The 20,344-nt window shown below is 44.2% G+C and overlaps 1 protein-coding gene and 1 long non-coding RNA gene across 2 annotated transcripts in view; both read right to left on the bottom strand.

Annotated features, from left to right (window-relative positions):
* Window positions 1-754: 754 nt before the first annotated feature.
* LOC115198093 (uncharacterized) lies at window positions 755-3,171 on the bottom strand. The gene is made up of 2 exons (XR_003879172.1): window positions 2,927-3,171; window positions 755-1,960 (listed from the first exon to the last, which is right to left on the bottom strand). It is a non-coding gene; the product is annotated as an uncharacterized LOC115198093 (long non-coding RNA).
* Window positions 3,172-17,426: 14,255 nt separating this feature from the next.
* The window catches only part of adam19a (ADAM metallopeptidase domain 19a), a gene marked incomplete in the record, with an annotated part of 166,688 nt that continues 163,770 nt past the window's right edge, over window positions 17,427-20,344 (bottom strand). The window contains 1 exon segment of the mRNA XM_029759770.1: window positions 17,427-17,640. Within this exon segment, the coding sequence (XP_029615630.1) occupies window positions 17,589-17,640 (52 nt within the window).

The following is a 20,344-nucleotide window of genomic DNA, read 5'->3' as shown; positions in this document are numbered from 1 at the left end:
GGAAAAGGTCCCTAGCGGACTGACACAATATGGTGGCTTTTTACAAAAGGATATGGAGAGGGAAGTACAGAGAGAGAGAAAACTATTTTTTTATCTTTGATACACTTTAGAAACTATTCTCCCGTTTGGAGTAAGAAATCATGAATGTATTTACGTGTGAATACCTTCGTTCGTCGTTTCTCTGTCGGAACGAGGCCTTGTCAGGAAGGGTGTTGGGCCTTTCAGCGACACCCTTGTAAGGCTCTGATTGTCCAAAAGGATTCCCCCCCTCCCCCGTCTTCTACTGTTGTTCACTCTGGAAGATGCTCCTTCGGAAGATAGGCTAGCCAGCCGTGTCCACGGTTCCCATTGGTGATGAGAGTAGTAGAATACAGTGAATTGAGAAGAGTAGTAGAATAGTACCACTTAAAATTAGCCCTTCTAGATATTTGACTTGGAACAGCTAATCAGCTGTACCAGTGATTATCTGAGAGGGGAGTTTTCTTCTCCACCTCGTGTTGGTATTCAGGGTTCAAACTACTTCACAGGCGCATCTGCAGCCTGGCGATGTTCTGGTCTCAATGTTAATTTCTTTACCAATCCTTTTATGTATTCTGGTCGAAAGGGACGGTTCCCCCAGGCTGACACACATCTCTGACCTCACTCGGGGCGTGGCTACTTACTGTGCAAAGTTTATAGGAGACAAATTATCTCATGGCTCCTAAAATCACATTCCTATCTTAACAAAAATACTTTCATATTATTTTATATTTCATGAACAACGTAAAGAATGGAGACCTCGTACATGTAGTGTGTATACTTCCAAGTTACAGTATTTCCTTTATAACACTTTTAATGACATCACAAAATAACAACCCATATGACATGATTATTCTTTAGCTCGCCTCTGACCATTCCCCACGTTCTTTAGCTCGCCTCTGACCATTCTCCACGTTCTTATGTTAGAAATATTGTTCCAGTATTCGCTTGTAGAACGTGTTAGAGTTTCGGCAGGAAAAATATCTCTGTATAGACAAAGGATCATTCCTACAATACACATCACCATACTACAGTACACATTACCATCAGCATCACCAGGCTACAGTACACGTCACCATCATCACCAGACTACAGTACACATCCACATCATCACCAGACTACAGTACACATCACCATCACCCTCACCAGACTACAGTACACATCACCATCACCCTCACCAGACTACAGTACACATCACCATCACCCTCACCAGACTACAGTACACGTGACCATCACCAGACTGCAGTACACATCGCCATCATCACGAGTCTACAGTACACATCACCATCACTAGGTTACAGTACACATCACCATCACTAGGTTACAGTACACATCACCATCATCACTGTAGTCAGCACAGTGTCATAACTGTAACTATGCCAATTCCATAACCAGTAATTCCTGTAACCCACTATGTCATAACCGTAACTATGCCAACACCATAACCAGTCATTCCTGTAACCCACTATGTCATAACCGTAACTATGTCAACTCCATAACCAGTCATTCCTGTAACCCACTATGTCATAACCGTAACTATGCCAACACCATAACCGGTCATTCCTGTAACCCACTATGTCATAACCGTAACTATGCCTACACCATAACCAGTCATTCCCGTAACCCACTATGTCATAACCGTAACTATGCCAACACCATAACCGGTCATTCCTGTAACCCACTATGTCATAACCTTAACTATGCCAACTCCATAACCAGTCATTCCCGTAACCCACTATGTCATAACCGTAACGGCCACCTGGAGCAGAGTGTGGGGAGCCGTGGTGCGGCTCCACTCCCCCAGGTCCGGGCAGCGTGCTCTGACTCCAGGCAGGTGATTCGTTGGTGCTGCAGGGCGTCCCAGTGGATCCCATCAAGCTCCCGATGCTGCAGCCTGTGGCGGAACCAGAAGTCCAGTGTGTAGGCGTCCGCTAACCTGCTGCTGTAGAAGTTTAGCGTTTAAGTTTAATTTACGGAGGTTCTCTCTGTATTGTGGAACCCCATTTTTCGACCATAACGTGACAGAGAAAGCGACATGTCATCAACACCCTCACGAAAAACATCTTCAGAAACATTGGAAGAAATTATGCAAGGGAATCTTTAAGAAAATGATTATGTAAATAAAATGAATCAATTGATCCATAAGCATCTAAAATCGATTAAAAATCTAGGCTATTCAATGCGAATATCATAGGAACACTTCTGCAGTTCTGCTATGCTCTACCTCTTGACAAATAGTTCAATATTTCTCCTCTAAACTAGAGAAAACATCGTCAAGCCAGAAATTGGTTGATGCGAAACTATGTGATTCCTTTTTGATTTTCCACTCTTTGGCAGAACTAAAGGGCCCTCAGGCTCTAGCTTGAGTGATTCCATTCAGTCTGTACATAATTAATCACACACTCATCTCTCTCTCGCTCGCTCACTCTCCCTCTCTCTCACCCTGACGGAGCAGCAACAACTACAAGACTAAACTTTAATCAAATTCGATGCAAACCAAGTGATTACTGGGAAAGATCTGTAAGGTTGGTAAAGTAGTGTAGACCTACAGCCCTAAAGGACTGCCAATACTAGCCTACACGGTTGTCATCGTGGCCAGAGTGATGCTGTGAGCTGATTCAAATGTCACAAGACACATTTAAGACTTTCAAATGGACAAACTAATTATCTATTTTTTTAAAACAATACGACTGAACTAAAATCTGATTAGTGAGCTCTTGGGAATTCTTCTTTAATTGAGCTAACAGAATCAAGGAGATGTCCTTCATTGTCAGTTTGAAGGTTTCCCCCTTTACTAGACCTATATCAGATCTGAACGTATAGGTTAGAGTTTGTAATCCACATTGAACAAGCACAAAATAAATACAGTAGAATAGAATAGATTATAGAATAGAACCGAAATAAGTACCTGGAGACATCCCAGATATAGGAGTCGACAAATCAGGAAGTCAGGTTTGAGGCCGGTGCGGAGGTCAGCTAGGATGTTCTTCATGTAGGCCGAGTAGAGACGCGTCAGGAAGTAGAACCTCACCAGGTGGAGGTCCGAGCGGAACTGACGCACCACGCGGCACCCCTCAACCAGACTGTCCTGTTCAAATGATAACTCCCCCTAGGGACCAAAGAAGAAACTGTCTCAGAAAACAGCGTTCAAGAAAAAAATGGTGTCGTCTCTTGCACGCGCGCTCCAGGGTCATTGTTCTCAGCAGGACCACTCACAAAAACTCCTGCTGTTTTTCGCCCAGAGACTGGAGAGCTCTCGTTCCACTTTCTGGCACCTTCTGAGAGCCAATGAAAGCCTTAGAACATGTCACGTTACAGCAGAGATGCTGTAACGTGTAGCTCAGTTGGTAGAGCATGGTGTTTGCAACGCCAGGGTTGTGGGTTCAATTCCCACGGGGGGCCAGCACAGAATTGAAATGTATGAAGTTGTATGAAATGTATGCATTTACTACTGTAAGTCGCTCTGGATAAGAGCGTCTGCTAAATGACTTAAATGTAAATGTATTTTTGATAGAGATGCCATAGAAGGAGAACAAATTGTCAGACAGGCCACTTCCTGCATGGAATCTTCTCAGGTTTTTGCCTGCCATATGAGTTCTGTTATACTCACAGACACCATTCAAACAGTTTTAGAAACTTTAGGGTGTTTTCTATCCAAAGCCAATAATTATATGCATATTCTAGTTACTGGGCAGGAGTAGTAACCAGATTAAATCGGGTACGTTTTTTATCCGGCCGTGTAAATACTGCCCCCTAGCCCTAACAGGTTAACTCCCCCTGAGGACCAGAGAAGAAACTGTGTGTCTCAGAAAACAGACTTCTTTAACTCTCCCTGAGGACCAGAGAAGAAACTGTCTCAGAAAACAGACTTCTTTAACTCCCCCTGGGGACCAGAGAAGAAACTGTGTTTCAGAAAACAGACTTCTTTAACTCCCCCTGGGGACCAGAGAAGAAACTGTGTTTCAGAAAACAGACTTCTTTAACTCCCACGGGGGACCAGAGAAGAAACTGTGTGTCTCAGAAAACCAACTTATTTTCCCTTGTGTCTCATTATACACTGATCTGAGATGTAGAGTGTGTGTTGGTCGAGCAAAACAAGCGACATTCTTCCATTCTGCCATTACATTTGCTGTAAGAGCTCAGTGATATCTTTACTGTGGTCTTCAGCTGTGACACGCTCAGATAAATGTCCTTCTGGAGAAGTTGCACAAGGTCCTTATACATAGAACGCTCCACTTCAACACCAACACATAAAGCAACAAGCAACGTTTCAGAGGCTATACAAAATATATCCTTACAATTTCCTAGAATGATTACATTTCCTCTAATGATTCTCTGTAAATTGGTTTGGATGAAAAGAAAGGCATATGATGTGTGTTAAAATCAACACTTTTCATCCGTTAATCACACATGATCCATCTCTCCCAGACGACTGCTGCACTCACCCGAGGATGACCACGAACTTGTTGTGCAGGAGATGGCTGGCTTGTCTCTGTGTCACATCCCAGCTAACACAGTGGATCTGGGCCAATTCCGGCCGAGAGTCGGGGCACTCGGCTGAGAATCAGACTCGGCTGACGCCTGGGCCGCCTTCGGCAGTATTACTTATGGCTAGGATGCGGGGATTGAACTCGGGCCGATTCCGGTGTGAGTTATCTGGCCCAAATGTATTACTTGGGACTCTGGCCGATTCCGGTGTGAGTTATCTGGCCCAAATGTATTACTTGGGACTCGGGCCGATTCCGGTGTGAGTTATCTGGCCCAAATGTATTACTTGGGGCTCTGGCCGATTCCGGTGTGAGTTATCTGGCCCAAATGTATTACGTGGGGCTCTGGCTGATCCCGGTGTGAGTTATCTGGCCCAAATGTATTACTTGAGGCTCTGGCCGATTCCGGTGTGAGTTATCTGGCCCAAATGTATTACTTGGGGCTCGGGCCGATTGGGGCTACTCTCTGGCAGATGATTACACGGGCTGTTTTATATAATTAACATTTCATTATTTATTTATTTTCTTCCATATTTTCTCATTGTTTCTGTGATCCCAAAACATAATTAACATTTAAATTAAATTCTTTAAGAGGTTTAAGTAGTATTTTAGTATTTTGATACTGTGTGCAAGGCAATTGATAAGCATTAAAAACGTTGCGGATTGGGCATACCGAGTGGCACAGCGGTCTAAGACAATGCATCGCAGCACTGCGTTGCTACCGATGCGCCGGCCGCGACAAGGAGACCGATAAGGCGACGCACAATTGGCCCAGCGTTGTCCGGGTTAGAGGAGGGTGTGGCCGGCCGGGGTGTCCTGGTCCAGTCGCACTGTAGCGACTCCTGTGGCGGGCCAGGCTCGTGCACGCTGACACAGTCACCAGGTGTACGGTGTTTCCTCCGACCACGTTCGACCTTCTCCTCTCCCGAGACCGTACAGCAGTTGCAGCGATGGGACAAGATAATTGGATATGACGAAAAGGGGGTCAAAAATAAATACAAATATTTTAAAAAAATGTGTGGATGTGTAATATTTAAAATGTCTAAATCGGGTAATTTTGTATACATTTATTTAAAACTACATTGGGTGGATTCTGGTAAAATGCCGGCAAAGTCGGCTGAATTCCGGTAGACAGAAATGGGCCGTCATTCGTTTGGATTCAGGCCGATTCAATCAGTTCCGGTGTTGTGCCATAAATCGACTTGCTTGTTGAGATTTCTACTCTTCACTCCGTTGTCAGTTTAGCCTCCATTTCACTGATCTTAATAGCAGAAAGCATTTTTGTCTACATTTTTCGGTTTGGCTCTTTGTTCCAAGTGTATGTGGCGGTTCTAGCTTGCATGGCGCCCTGTGCGAACCCCCCCCTCGTCTACACCCGGGGGGCCCTGTGCGAACCCCCCCCCTCGTCTACACCCGGGGGGCCCTGTGCGAACCCCTCCTCGTCTACACCCGGGGGGCCCTGTGCGAACCCCCCCCCCTCGTCTACACCCGGGGGGCCCTGTGCGAACCCCCCCCTCGTCTACACCCGGGGGGCCCTGTGCGAACCCCCCCCCCTCGTCTACACCCGGGGGGCCCTGTGCGAACCCCCCCCCCTCGTCTACACCCGGGGGGCCCTGTGCGAACCCCCCCCCTCGTCTACACCCGGGGGTGCCCTGTGCCGCCCCGGCAAGTTGCCGCCACTGGTGGCTGCCCATGTCGCCCGTACTTAAATCCGCTAAATAAATCTCTTTTCCAAAATTCGTCATCTCTCTCATGTCTTATTCGACTAGTATTTTTGAAAGTGTAAGAATAATAATTCAGCTATAGTTGTTCTGAAATGTTGATTGTTTGCCAACATTTGACTCCCTCCTCTATGTTTAATATAACACACATACATTTAATTATTAATTTCGGTTGCCTATCCTGACATGAAGTTTGTTCTATAGAAGGTATTTGACTGATGTGTGCCACAGAAGGTATTTGACTCTAGCCACAAAACTATGGAAATTAGAAGGGGGGGGGGGGAGAATTCAGTCAGGGGGGAGATCTTCGGCACAACACCGGCCCCGGAAGAGGGCCGCTTCTGGGCCGATTCCTGATTGGTAGCTGGGATACCTCATCGTTGAGATAGTTCAACTGCTACGTAGCTACATGGATAGCATGAGAAAAAACAACAACCTTTATAATACATCCCATTCGCGTTGTGAACGGTCATCCAACACGGAAATCTGGCCTCTTTCTGGAGCGCCGACTTCCTGACACTGAAGATCACTGACCTCATGATTCAACCTCGTTTTTCTCGAGTTCCCAGTTGTCTTGAAAGCGCCATAATGCTGCACAAATGATGGACATGACAGGCCACTTTGACACTGACAACCTGAGATGAAGGAAAGCGACAGTGTCTGGAATCAGTAAATATCCTAGGTGTGTGGAGACACAGTGTAGGCTACAATACGAGGAGGACATGATAGTCCTAAAAATGCTTTCCAGTTTCACTGACTCACCCACTGATGTGCTGCTCACTCTCTGGTGATTGCATTTGCGCTAACGCTAAAAGCATCTCTCACTACTTCTTTCTCTCTCTCGTTTTACTTTGTAAAACACTATTTGCAAGTTGATGAAATATCTTGGTAGTCTACATTTTACAGATTAGTCTTCTCTTTTCAGCAGGAGCCATTTGCTTTCCAACCTGTGTTTTCCCGCGACTGTAGACTTTGTAACATTGCAAAAGGTTTTGTCTGCATTCTTTGTTCTCTGACAGATTTGTAGCGTGTTCCCGACTGGAGGCTATGCCTTGTTGGTCTACACCCCACATCTAGCCAACGTTTTAGGCTTTCTAATGATGTCGTAAACTATTCGGAATCATTTCATTTCTTTCTGAACAGACAGCAGTAATTCTATAACTTCGTCAAATGTATTTGAATTTATCAGGCGTGCTGCAGCTCCTCCAGAAGCCATCGCGCGGCTCTATAAGGTAATACATAATTAATTTCTGCAGAGATGAGAGTTGCAGGCTCATGTCTATCAGAGCAGAGAGAGGGACGGAGATCATAGAAAGTGAATCCCATTATAGTTACGTGAGGAATGGGAGGGGGGGCAGGAGAATTAACGAAGAGGCAACTAGAATTCATTTTGATGGCTTTAATTATCATTTTTACAATGCAAAAAATGACAATTATTTTGCATGCCGCGAGAGTTACCGGATTCGGCCAAATAGGTTCCGGAACGAAACAGCCCAAAACGGAGAGGTGCCAGGATCCGGTTGAAATTAAGCATTTCAATTGGTTTAATAATTGTGCATTATTTGGCAATCATTCAGTTTTTTTAATGTCTTTGTTGTAAGGAAACATGACACTATCGCAAATATTCAGTTTCTATAACAGTTACTGTACAACTAACGTATTAGCGAAAAATACCTGATTACGCCACTAGAGGGCAGTGCCTTATTCATATCACCATCACAACATTCACTCAGAAGTAAATGGTAAAGGTCATGTCATGTCATTGGGGTCAGGTGAGTTTAAAGCGCCAGTCTAGAAGATTTACAGCAATTTCAATCAAACAAATATACCCCTTGATTTGGAAGAATATGACTTTTGACTAAGGTTAGGCAAGGGGAGATAATTCATTTTATTGAAGGGAACAGATTGAATGTGTAATTCTGCGTGAAGTGCCATAAGTCCACATGCATCAGGAGAGTATGACATGGTTCTGTCACCTGGCATGATGACACACCTCTGATAACATAAAATGTGTTGTCTGAAACCTTGATGTTCAGTCTCTCCTGTCTCTCTCCCTACGGCGGTCGGCAGGCCTGGGAAGCGAAGCGACAAGGTATTTCTATACCTCCCGCCGGGCGGAGGTGGTGATTTATAGACAGCGTCGCTGGGGAAACCAACCACATTTCATTTAGATCACGTCAGCCTGCTCGGCGGCGGAATCCTCCCCGGTTGGCTGTTTAGACGCTGGGAGGCCCTGGGAGGCCCTGGGAGGCCCTGGTAATGGGAAAACGTCTGCATCGATATATCTCCCCCGCGAGGCTATTTGACCCCCCCCCCTCCCCTCCACTCGAAGCGGACGCTCCTACAAATGCAGCACCCTCCTGAGATAAGTTTGCGACGCATGCAGATACCTCATTTTTACCGGACTGGAATCCATTACTGGGAGAGTAGGCTAAGCAAGACCAGGGCCGGGGGTAGTAGAACGGCCTGGTGGGGCACTGTAAACACACACACACACACACACACACACACACAGCTTACCTGGTCTCTCAGTCGTACAGGAATCATAAACATCGTCATAAAACAGCCATCAGGCCGTCATAGGGGTCATTTCTGTTCCTTAAGGATCACAATGGAACTGTCAAATGCAGTGGTGGAAAAAGTACCCAATACACACACACACACACACCAGTAGTGGAAAAAGTACCCAATACACACACACACACACACCAGTAGTGGAAAAAGTACCCAATACACACACACACACACACCAGTAGGGGAAAAAGTACCCAATACACACACACACACCAGTGGTGGAAAAAGTACCCAATACACACACACACACACACTAGTGGTGGAAAAAGTACCCAATACACACACACACACACACACACACACACTAGTGGTGGAAAAAGTACCCAATACACACACACACACACACCAGTGGTGGAAAAAGTACCCAATACACACACACACACACACACCAGTGGTGGAAAAAGTACCCAATACACACACACACTAGTGGTGGAAAAAGTACCCAATACACACACACACACACCAGTGGTGGAAAAAGTACCCAATACACACACACACACACCAGTAGTGGAAAAAGTACCCAATACACACACACACACACCAGTAGTGGAAAAAGTACCCAATACACACACACACACACCAGTGGTGGAAAAAGTACCCAATACACACACACACACACACACACACACACCAGTGGTGGAAAAAGTAACCAATTGAGTAAAGATAAAGATACCTTAATAGAAAATGACTCAAGTAAAAGTGACAGTCACCCAGTAAAATACTACTTGAGTAAAAGTCTAAAAGTGTCTTGTTTTAAATATACTGAAGTATCAAAAGTAAATGCATAAATCCTTTCACATTCCTTATATTAAACCAGACGGCACATTTTTCTTGTTTTTTTACATTTACGTAGAGCCAGGAGCACACTCCAACACTGACATAATTTACAAACAAAGCATTTGTGAGTCCACCAGATCAGAGGCAGTAGGGATGACCAGGGATGTTCTCTGTTTAGTGAGTCCACCAGATCAGAGGCAGTAGGGATGACCAGGGATGTTCTCTGTTTAGTGAGTCCACCAGATCAGAGACAGTAGGGATGACCAGGGATGTTCTCTGTTTAGTGAGTCCTCCAGATCAGAGGCAGTAGGGCTGACCAGGGATGTTCTCTGTTTAGTGAGTCCGCCAGATCAGAGGCAGTAGGGATGACCAGGGATGTTCTCTGTTTAGTGAGTCCACCAGATCAGAGGCAGTAGGGATGACCAGGGATGTTATCTGTTTAGTGAGTCCATCAGATCAGAGGCAGTAGAGATGACCAGGGATGTTCTCTGTTTAGTGAGTCCTCCAGATCAGAGGCAGTAGGGCTGACCAGGGATGTTCTCTGTTTAGTGAGTCCTCCAGATCAGAGGCAGTAGGGATGACCAGGGATGTTTTCTGTCTAGTGAGTCCTCCAGATCAGAGGCAGTAGGGATGACCAGGGATGTTCTCTGTTTAGTGAGTCCACCAGATTAGAGACAGTAGGGATGACCAGGGATGTTATCTGTTTAGTGAGTCCATCAGATCAGAGGCAGTAGAGATGACCAGGGATGTTCTCTGTTTAGTGAGTCCACCAGATCAGAGGCAGTAGGGATGACCAGGGATGTTATCTGTTTAGTGAGTCCATCAGATCAGAGGCAGTAGAGATGACCAGGGATGTTCTCTGTTTAGTGAGTCCTCCAGATCAGAGGCAGTAGGGCTGACCAGGGATGTTCTCTGTTTAGTGAGTCCTCCAGATCAGAGGCAGTAGGGATGACCAGGGATGTTTTCTGTCTAGTGAGTCCTCCAGATCAGAGGCAGTAGGGATGACCAGGGATGTTCTCTGTTTAGTGAGTCCACCAGATTAGAGACAGTAGGGATGACCAGGGATGTTATCTGTTTAGTGAGTCCATCAGATCAGAGACAGTAGAGATGACCAGGGATGTTCTCTGTTTAGTGAGTCCACCAGATCAGAGGCAGTAGGGATGACCAGGGATGTTCTCTGTTTAGTGAGTCCACCAGATCAGAGGCAGTAGGGATGACCAGGGATGTTCTCTGTTTAGTGAGTCCTCCAGATCAGAGGCATTAGGGATGACCAGGGATGTTCTCTGTTTAGTGAGTCCACCAGATCAGAGGCATTAGGGATGACTAGGGATGTTCTCTGTTTAGTGAGTCCACCAGATCAGAGGCAGTAGGGATGACCAGGGATGTTCTCTGTTTAGTGAGTCCACCAGATCAGAGACAGTAGAGATGACCAGGGATGTTCTCTGTTTAGTGAGTCCACCAGATCAGAGGCAGTAGGGCTGACCAGGGATGTTCTCTGTTTAGTGAGTCCTCCAGATCAGAGGCAGTAGGGATGACCAGGGATGTTCTCTGTTTAGTGAGTCCTCCAGATCAGAGACAGTAGGGATGACCAGGGATGTTCTCTGTTTAGTGAGTCCACCAGATCAGAGGCAGTAGGGATGACCAGGGATGTTCTCTTGATATGTGTTATTTAGAACTCTTGATTAAATTATTTTATTTTTTTAATTAGTGTGAATTGGACAATTTTCCTGTCCTACTAAGCATTCGAAATATAACGAATACTTTTGGGTGTCAGTGAAAACGTATGGAGTAAAAAATACATCATTTTCCTTACGGAATCCAGTGAAGTAAAAGTAGAAGTTGTCAAAAATATAAATAGTAATGTACAGATACCCCAAAAAACTGCTTAAGTAGTACTTTAAAGTACTTTTTATTTAAGTACTTTACACCACTGATCAAATGTCAACAGATTTGACCATTTTAGGTCACGTCATAGTAATAACCCCCATTTTGGCCACTTCTGGTGAATATAACCAGACTAGCCACCAAAACACCATGAATATGATCATGACTTTAAAGGTCTAATGCAGACATTTTGATCTCAATATCAAATCATTTCTGGGTAACAATGAAGTACCTTACTGCGATTGTTTTCAATTAAAATAGTCAAAAATAAACAAAAAAAGCTTCTAAGCAAAGAGCAATTTCTCAAGCAAGAATTTAGTTAGGACTGTTTGGGAGTGGTCTGAGTGGGGAGGGGAAAACTGAAAGTTAGCTGTTATTGGCAGAGAGGTTTGGAACTGACTTTCTTATTGGTCTTTTAACAAATTTACCGGATGGTGATGTCAGCATAGAAGGCTAAATCTCCATCCCACCAAAACAGGCTGAAATTCCAGTCGTTTTTTTTTTTTCAAACAGATCTTACACTAAAATGGGATTATTCTCATTTTCACAATTTCACAGTATTATTCCAACCTCATAGTGTGGAAATGTATATAAAACACAGAAAATCACGTGTTTGAATGCACTGGGCCTTTAATACAGTAATTCAGTAGTTCAGGGTAGGAACCAGTTAAAAATAAGATTTTGTGTCAGAAGGAATAACGTGGAAATGCAGGTGCTGTCCAATGGAGACCGTTGTTGTCTAACAGTAGTGGAGTGGGAGACCTTGGAGGTCATTGTTTAAGTGATAATGCCAGAGAAGCCGGTGTTTGGAGGATATATATTGGCATGTGTGTTGTTAGGCCAGAGACGAAGTCCTCCAAAACACAGGCTTCAAGGACATTGTCACTTTTATACAACTGGTTGCCAACAAATTCAAATAATGATTGACATATTTTAATTAAAAACATTATTTTGATTAATTTATTCATACTCTTTAATCCTTCTATGAGATAAAGTCCCAATACAAATCTAGGGTTGCCAGAGACGTGACCCTGTCATGAAGTTTTTTTATTCTACATCTATACCCAGACGTTTGTTTTAAATGTTCCTTTGCCATGGTAGCTGACAAGTGAAGAGGGTATGGCAGAGCCTCTTCCACCTCAGGAGGCTGAAAAGATCTGGCATGGGTTCTCAGATCCTCCAAAAGTTATACAGCTGCACCATCAAGAGCATCTTGACTGGCTCCATCACCGCTTGGTATGGCAAATGCACCGCCCTTGACCATAAAGCACTACAGAGGGTGGTGTGGACAGCCCAGTACATCACTGGGGTTGAGCTCCCTGCCATCCAGCACCTCTATATCAGGCGGTGTCAGAGGAAGGCCCAAAAAATGCCAAAGACTCCAGCCACTCAAGCCATAGAATGTTTGGCAAACGGTACCAGAGCATCGGCACTCCAAAGCCATAAGACTGCTAAATAGCCAGACTGCTAAATGGCCAATTAATGGTACCCAAACTATCTACACTGACTCTGTCTTCCACTGACCCTACGCACACTCACAACACAAACACACATACACATTACACACACATGAACACTCACACATGATCTCCGCATGTGTGGTTCCCACCGTGAAGCATGGAGGAGGAGGTGTGGGGGTGCTTTGCTGGTGACACTGTCAGGGATTTATTTAGAATTCAAGGCACACTTAACCAGCATGGCTACCACAGCTTTCTGCAGTGATACACCATCCCATCTGGTTTGCGCTTAGTGGGACTGTCATTTGTTTTTCAACAGGACAATGACCCAAAACACACCTCCAGGCTGTGCAATGGCTATTTGACCAAGAAGGAGAGTGATGGAGTGCTGCATCAGATGACCTGGCCTCCACAATCACCCGACCTCAACCCAATTGAGATGGTTTGGGATGAGTTGGACCGCAGAGTGAAGGAAAAGCAGCCAACAAGTGCTCAGCATATGTGGGAACTCCTTCAAGAATGTTGGAAAAGCATTCCAGGTGAACCTGGTTGAGAGAATGCCAAGAGTGTGCAAAGCTGTCATCAAGGCAAAGGGTGGGTACTTTGTAGAATCTCAAATATACAATATATTTTAATTTGTTTAACACTTTTTTGGTTACTACATGATTCCATGTGTTATTTCATAGTTTTGCTGTCTTCACTATTATTCTACAATGTAGAAAATAGTAAAAATAAAGGGGAAACCCTTGATTGAGTAGGTTTGTCCAAACTTTTGACCAAGTCAGAAGTTTACATACACTTAGGTTGGAGTCATTAAAACTCGTTTTTCAACCACTCCACTAATTTCTTGTTAACAAACTATAGTTTTGGCAAGTCAGTTAGGACATCTACTTTGTGCATGACACAACAATTGTTTACGGACAGATTATTTCACTTATAATTCACTGTATCACAATTCCAGTGGGTCAGAAGTTTACATACACTAAGTTGACTGTGCCTTTAAACAGCTTGGAAAATTCCAGAAAATGATGTCATGGCTTTAGAAGCTTCTGATAGTCTAATTGACATCATTTTATTCAATTGGAGGTGTACCTGTGGATGTATTTCAAGGCCTACCTTCAAACTCAGTGCCTCTGCTTGACATAATGGGAAAATGAAAAGAAATCAGCCAAGATCTCAGAAAAAAAATTGTAGACCCCCACAAGTCTGGTTCATCCTTGGGAGCAATTTCCAAACACCTGAAGGTACCATGTTCATCTATACAAACAATAGTACGCAAGTATAAACACCATGGGTCCACACAGCCATCATAAGCTTGTGGAAGGCTAACCGAAATGTTTGACCCAAGTTAAACAATTTAAAGGCAATGCTACCAAATACTAATTGAGTGTATGTAAACTTCTGACCCACTGGGAATGTGATGAAAGAAATAAAAGCTGAAATAAATCATTCTCTTGTAACGGCCGTCGTCTGAAGAAGTGGACCAAGGTGCAGCGGAGTTAGTGTTCATTATTAGAATTTAATGTAAACAACGTGAACACTATACAAAACAAGAAAAGCGTAAACCGACAGCAAACAGTCCTGTCTGGTACAGAAACAATTACCCACAAACCCAAAGGAAAAACATTCTCCTTATGTGTGACTCCCAATCAGCAGCAACGAGCTTCAGCTGTGCCTGATTGGGAGCCACACACACGGCCCAAAACAAAGAAATACAAAAACATAGAAAAAGGAACATAGAACGCCCACCCAATGTAACACCCTGGCCTAACCAAAATAAAGAACAAAAACCCCTCTCTATGGCCAGGGCGTTACATCTCTCTACTATTGTTCTGACATTTCACTAAGACAGGGAATTTTTACTAGGATTAAATGTCAGGAATTGTGAAAAACTGAGTTTAAATGTATTTGGCTAAGGTGTATGTGAACTTCCGACTTCAACTGTATATACAGTGAGGGAAAAAAGTATTTGATCCCCTGCTGATTTTGTACGTTTGCCCACTGACAAAGAAATTATCAGTCTATACTTTTAATGGTAGGTCTATTTGAACAGTGAGAGAGAATAACAACAAAAAAATCCAGAAAAACATATGTCAAAAATGTTATAAAATGATTTGCATTTTATTGAGGGAAATAAGTATTTGACCCCTCTGCAAAACATGACTTAGTACTTGGTGGCAAAACCCTTGTTCGCAATCACGGAGGCCAGACGTTTCTTGTAGTTGGCCACCAGGTTTGCACACATCTCAGGAGGGATTTTGTCCCCATCCTCTTTGCAGATCTTCTCCAAGTCATTAAGGTTTCGAGGCTGACGTTTGGCAACTCGAACCTTCAGCCGCCTCCACAGATTTTCTATGGGATTAAGGTCTGGAGACTGGCTAGGCCACTCCAGGACCTTAATGTGCTTCTTCTTGAGCCACTCCTTTGTTGCCTTGGCTGTGTGTTTTGGGTCATTGTCATGCTGGAATACCAATCCACGACCCATTTTCAATGCCCTGGCTGAGGGAAGGAGGTTCTCACCCAAGATTTGACGGTATATGGCCCCGTCCATCGTCCCTTTGATGCAGTGAAGTTGTCCTGTCCCTTTAGCAGAAAAACACCCCCAAAGTATAATGTTTCCACCTCCATGTTTGACGGTGGGGATGGTGTTCTTGGGGTCATAGGCAGCATTCCTCCTCCTCCAAACACGCAGAGTTGAGTTGATGCCAAAGAGCTCAATTTTGGTCTCATCTGACCACAACACTTTCACCCAGTTGTCCTCTGAATCATTCAGATGTTCATTGGCAAACTTCAGACGGGCATTATATGTGCTTTCTTGAGCAGGGGGACCTTGTGGGGGGGCGCTGCAGGATTTCAGTCCTTCACGGCGTAGTGTGTTACCAATTGTTTTCTTGGTGACTATGGTCCCAGCTGCCTTGAGATCATTGACAAGATCCTTCCGTGTAGTTCTGGGCTGATTCCTCACCGTTCTCATGATCATTGCAACTCCACGAGGTGAGATCTTGCATGGAGTTCTTTTGTTTCTTCCATTTGCGAATAATCGCACCAACTGTTGTCACCTTCTCACCAAGCTGCTTGGTGATGGTCTTGTAGCCCATTCCAGCCTTGTGTAGGTCTACAATCTTGTCCCTGTGACATCCTTGGAGAGCTCTTTGGTCTTGGCCATGGTGGAGAGTTTGGAATCTGATTGATTGATTGCTTCTGTGGACAGGTGTCTTTTATACAGGTAACAAACTGAGATTAGGAGCACTCCCTTTAAGAGTGTGCTCCTAATCTCAGTTCGTTACCTGTATAAAAGACACCTGGGACCCAGAAATCTTTCTGATTGAGAGGGGGTCAAATACTTATTTCCCTCATTAAAATGCAAATCAATTTATAACATTTTTGACATGCGTTTTTCTGGATTTTTTTGTTGTTATTCTGTCTCTCACTGTTCAAATAAACCTACCATTACAATTATAGACTGATCATTTCTTTGTCAGTGGGCAAATGTACATATTCAGCAGGGGATCAAATACTTTTTTCCCTCACTGTATGTGTGTGTAGATCTCAACCTTAAAAGGAGAAAGAAGAAGAAACACACATGACAGTTTGTAAAAAGGTGATTTTTTTATGTAAGAAAATAATACACACAGCAAGAGACATTCAAATCAAATTGCAATGATCAACAACATGCCTCAAAAGTCCTCTTTGGCACATAACACAAACCGTTACAAAAACTAAACGTAAACAGACAAGTACACAACGATAATTAGAAAATGCTAGCTAGCGCTATACACGGTGCGTAAACGGATTGACAACACAAACAAACAAGGTTTTGGCAATGTGACCACCCCCAGCAATAGCACATCTCAGTCTGCATGATTTTCCATCCGTGCAAAACCGTGTCGTCATCTTTGTCGTTGTCACGGTGCCGTTGGGGTGAGGTCATAAAAGTCACAATTTTCAAGTCAGGCGACAGGACCCTCCATGTTCACTCCTGTACCCCCCTACCCCCTCCTCTTCCTTCCCTCTCTAGTCCCTCCCCCTCCTCTTCCTTCCCTCCCTAGTCCCTCCCCCTCCTTCCCTCCCTAGTCCCTCCCCCTCCCCTTCCTTCCCTCTCTAGCCCCTCCCCCTCCTCTTCCTTCCTTCCCTCTCTAGCCCCTCCCCCTCCTCTTCCTTCCCTCTCTAGTCCCTCCCCCTCCTTCCCTCCCTAGTCCCTCCCCCTCCTCTTCCTTCCCTCTCTAGCCCCTCCCCCCCTCTTCCTTCCCTCTCTAGCCCCTCCCCCTTCTCTTCCTTCCCTCTCTAGCCCCTCCCCCTCCTCTTCCTTCCCTCTCTAGTCCCTCCCCCTCCTATTCCTTCCCTCTCTAGCCCCCCCTCTTCCTTCCTTCACACATCCTCTTCCTTCCCTCCCCCTCCCCATCCTCTTCCTTCCCTCCCCCCTCCTCTTCATTCCATCCAAACCCCCTCCTCTTCAAAACCCTCCCCCTCCCCCCTCTTCCTTCCCTCTCCACCCCCCCCCTCCCCCTCCATCAGCCTCTGCCTTGCTCCTTAGCTATTACTGTTGATCAACACCTGTCTTGTACCAGCCCTCCAACAAGATCGCTGTAGTGCAAATAAGCTGACTGCTGCGGACTGACTGCTGGCTCCTGATAGGCTCCTCTCGGCAAGGCAAGGCAAGGCTCCCAGGGTCATTTTCGGAAAGGCGAGGAGACTGTGTTTGGTTTCGCTCCTGGGACCAGCCTGAGAGGAGGAAAGAGAAGCAAAGGAAGAAAAAGAGAGAAACAGTAGCTTTTAACACAGTGTAGACAGAGGCTTGTTTTAACACAGTGTAGACAGAGGCTTGTTTTAACACAGTGTAGACAGAGGCTTGTTTTAACACAGTGTAGACAGAGGCTTGTTTTAACACAGTGTAGACAGGGGCTTGTTTTAACACAGTGGAGACAGGGGCTTGTTTTAACACAGTGTAGACAGAGGCTTGTTTTAACACAGTGTAGACAGGGGCTTGTTTTAACACAGTGGAGACAGGGGCTTGTTTTAACACAGTGTAGACAGAGGCTTGTTTTAACACAGTGGAGACAGGGGCTTGTTTTAACACAGTGTAGACAGAGGCTTGTTTTAACACAGTGTAGACAGGGGCTTGTTTTAACACAGTGTAGACAGAGGCTTGTTTTAACACAGTGTAGACAGGGGCTTGTTTTAACACAGTGGAGACAGGGGCTTGTTTTAACATCGTGTAGACAGGGGCTTGTTTTAACACAGTGGAGACAGGGGCTTGTTTTAACACAGTGGAGACAGGGGCTTGTTTTAACACCGTGGAGACAGGGGCTTGTTTTAACACAGTGGAGACAGGGGCTTGTTTTAACACCGTGTAGACAGGGGCTTGTTTTAACACAGTGGAGACAGGGGCTTGTTTTAACACAGTGTAGACAGGGGCTTGTTGTGTGGTGGCTGTCCCCTAAAATAAAAGACCTGAGTGAAACGAGGAAGGGGTGATGTTGAGAGAGACGTTTGTTTTACATGCCCAGTCTTCAGACAGAACCCCCAGAACAACCCAGAAATCCCAACAGCCATCACCCTAGGGTTTTGTGAGCAGTTTTAAACATAGCAGATGAATAAGACAACAGAGATGCTCGGCTAGTCGCCTTCTTTGCTTCTCAAAGAAATACAGTGCTGACCTCATCTTACCACGTGTCAGATTCCGAACAGAACAGCAAAATAAAGTGAGAATTGATTGTTTGACAAACCGGGTGATAGCCGACAGAGATCTGTGTTTGGCAATGTGAGTTGTGGCTTATGAACTTCTACTTCCGGTAGGTTCTTATCTCGGGCTCCTGATTGGCGCATTGCGGTCTAAGGCACTGCATCTCTAGTGCTATATGTGTCACTACAGACCCTGGTTTGATTCCAGGCTGTATCACCACCGGCCGTGATTGGGAGTCCCATAAGGCAGCACACAATTGGCTGTCTGGGTTTGGCCGGGGGGAGGCTGTCATTGTAAATATGAATTTGTTCTTCACTGACTTGCCTAGTTAAATAAAGCACCAGAAGAGTGAGGGCGCACACACACCCACACACACACACACACACACACACACACACACACACACACACACACACACACACACACACACACACACACACACACACACACACTCACACACACACTCACACACACACACACACTCACTCACACACTGCCTCCCCCCTCGCTATGACAGCTTTGCTGCCTGAGTTGAAGACAGTGTAAAATGGAGAGATACAGGAATCAGGGGAGAAAATAGTGTTTTTCTCAAGACACAGCCCTGTTGTTCTTTTTATGGGAAATAATAAAATAGCCACTCAAGGGGGGAATTGTTGTAGACTTGTTGGAAAGAAGCAGGTTGAAAGAACAACAATGTTAACAATGGCCTATTTATGAGCAACAACTTCTAGGAGCGGCTTTTTAACATTTTATCAGGGAGACTAATATCAAGTTAATTTGATGCCGAGGCAGGAACATTGGACAACTATTTGGAGCTAAAAACAAAGTGTATTTATTATAATCTATGGCAGAGCTCACAGTGAAGTATCGCTATTAACCACAAAGCCAGCAGTCTCTCTAATGGGTTATAAATGAGAAGAACACAGTTTAAAATGTGAGTCACAGTGATGCATGAAATAAGCTCATTTAAAAATATATGTTGCTCAGGGATTCTTGAAAGACGGGAACATCACCCCCCCCCCAAAAAAAAAATCACCAATAATTTTCATTATATTAACACAGTTTAAAATACATATTTTGATAGTCCAATATTTTAGCCATCATACCGTGTAAAGGAAAAACCTAATTATATAAAAAAAATCATGTTTTACATAAAATGCAACTAACTGGATTTATGTTAACTCTGTTTTTACACTATAAAAGGCCTTTGATTGTTTCATTCTTACATTAGATTATTGAAATATGTAATGCTTCAGGGCTAATTTCATTAAAAATGTTTGCACATTTTTCTAGATTCAGAACATAAAATAACATTTATAAAGCGAACAAGTCTAGAACAGCAAATAGTTAAAATAGTTGAATACTGTAATGTTGCAGAACAGTGATTAAAATATGTTTTCAGAATATTGACAACAGTGACAGATCTTCAGAATGGTTAACCAGCAGTGACGGAGTGAACAGCAGATGCTTTAAGACGTACATGTTTTTGCTTCTAAAAATAAAAGTTCAACGCAAACATTTGTAAAATATGAAAAATGATTCATTTGAAAAAATCCCCAATAAAAACAACCATCAGATTGGTTTATTCTCTGACGGAATTTGACGTTAGACAAAAATCTGACAAAGTTGATGTTTTATGGAGTTGATAAATTGCAATAACACAAAAAAAAATCAACTTTAAGTACACTGCTCAAAAAAATAAAGGGAACACTTAAACAACACAATGTAAATCCAAGTCAATCA

This window comes from Salmo trutta, chromosome 8 (genome assembly GCF_901001165.1).
Source record: "Salmo trutta chromosome 8, fSalTru1.1, whole genome shotgun sequence".
Lineage (NCBI taxonomy): Eukaryota > Metazoa > Chordata > Actinopteri > Salmoniformes > Salmonidae > Salmo > Salmo trutta.
Note: the sequence above shows the minus strand (reverse complement) of the source record. Positions and strands in the feature narration are given on the sequence as shown.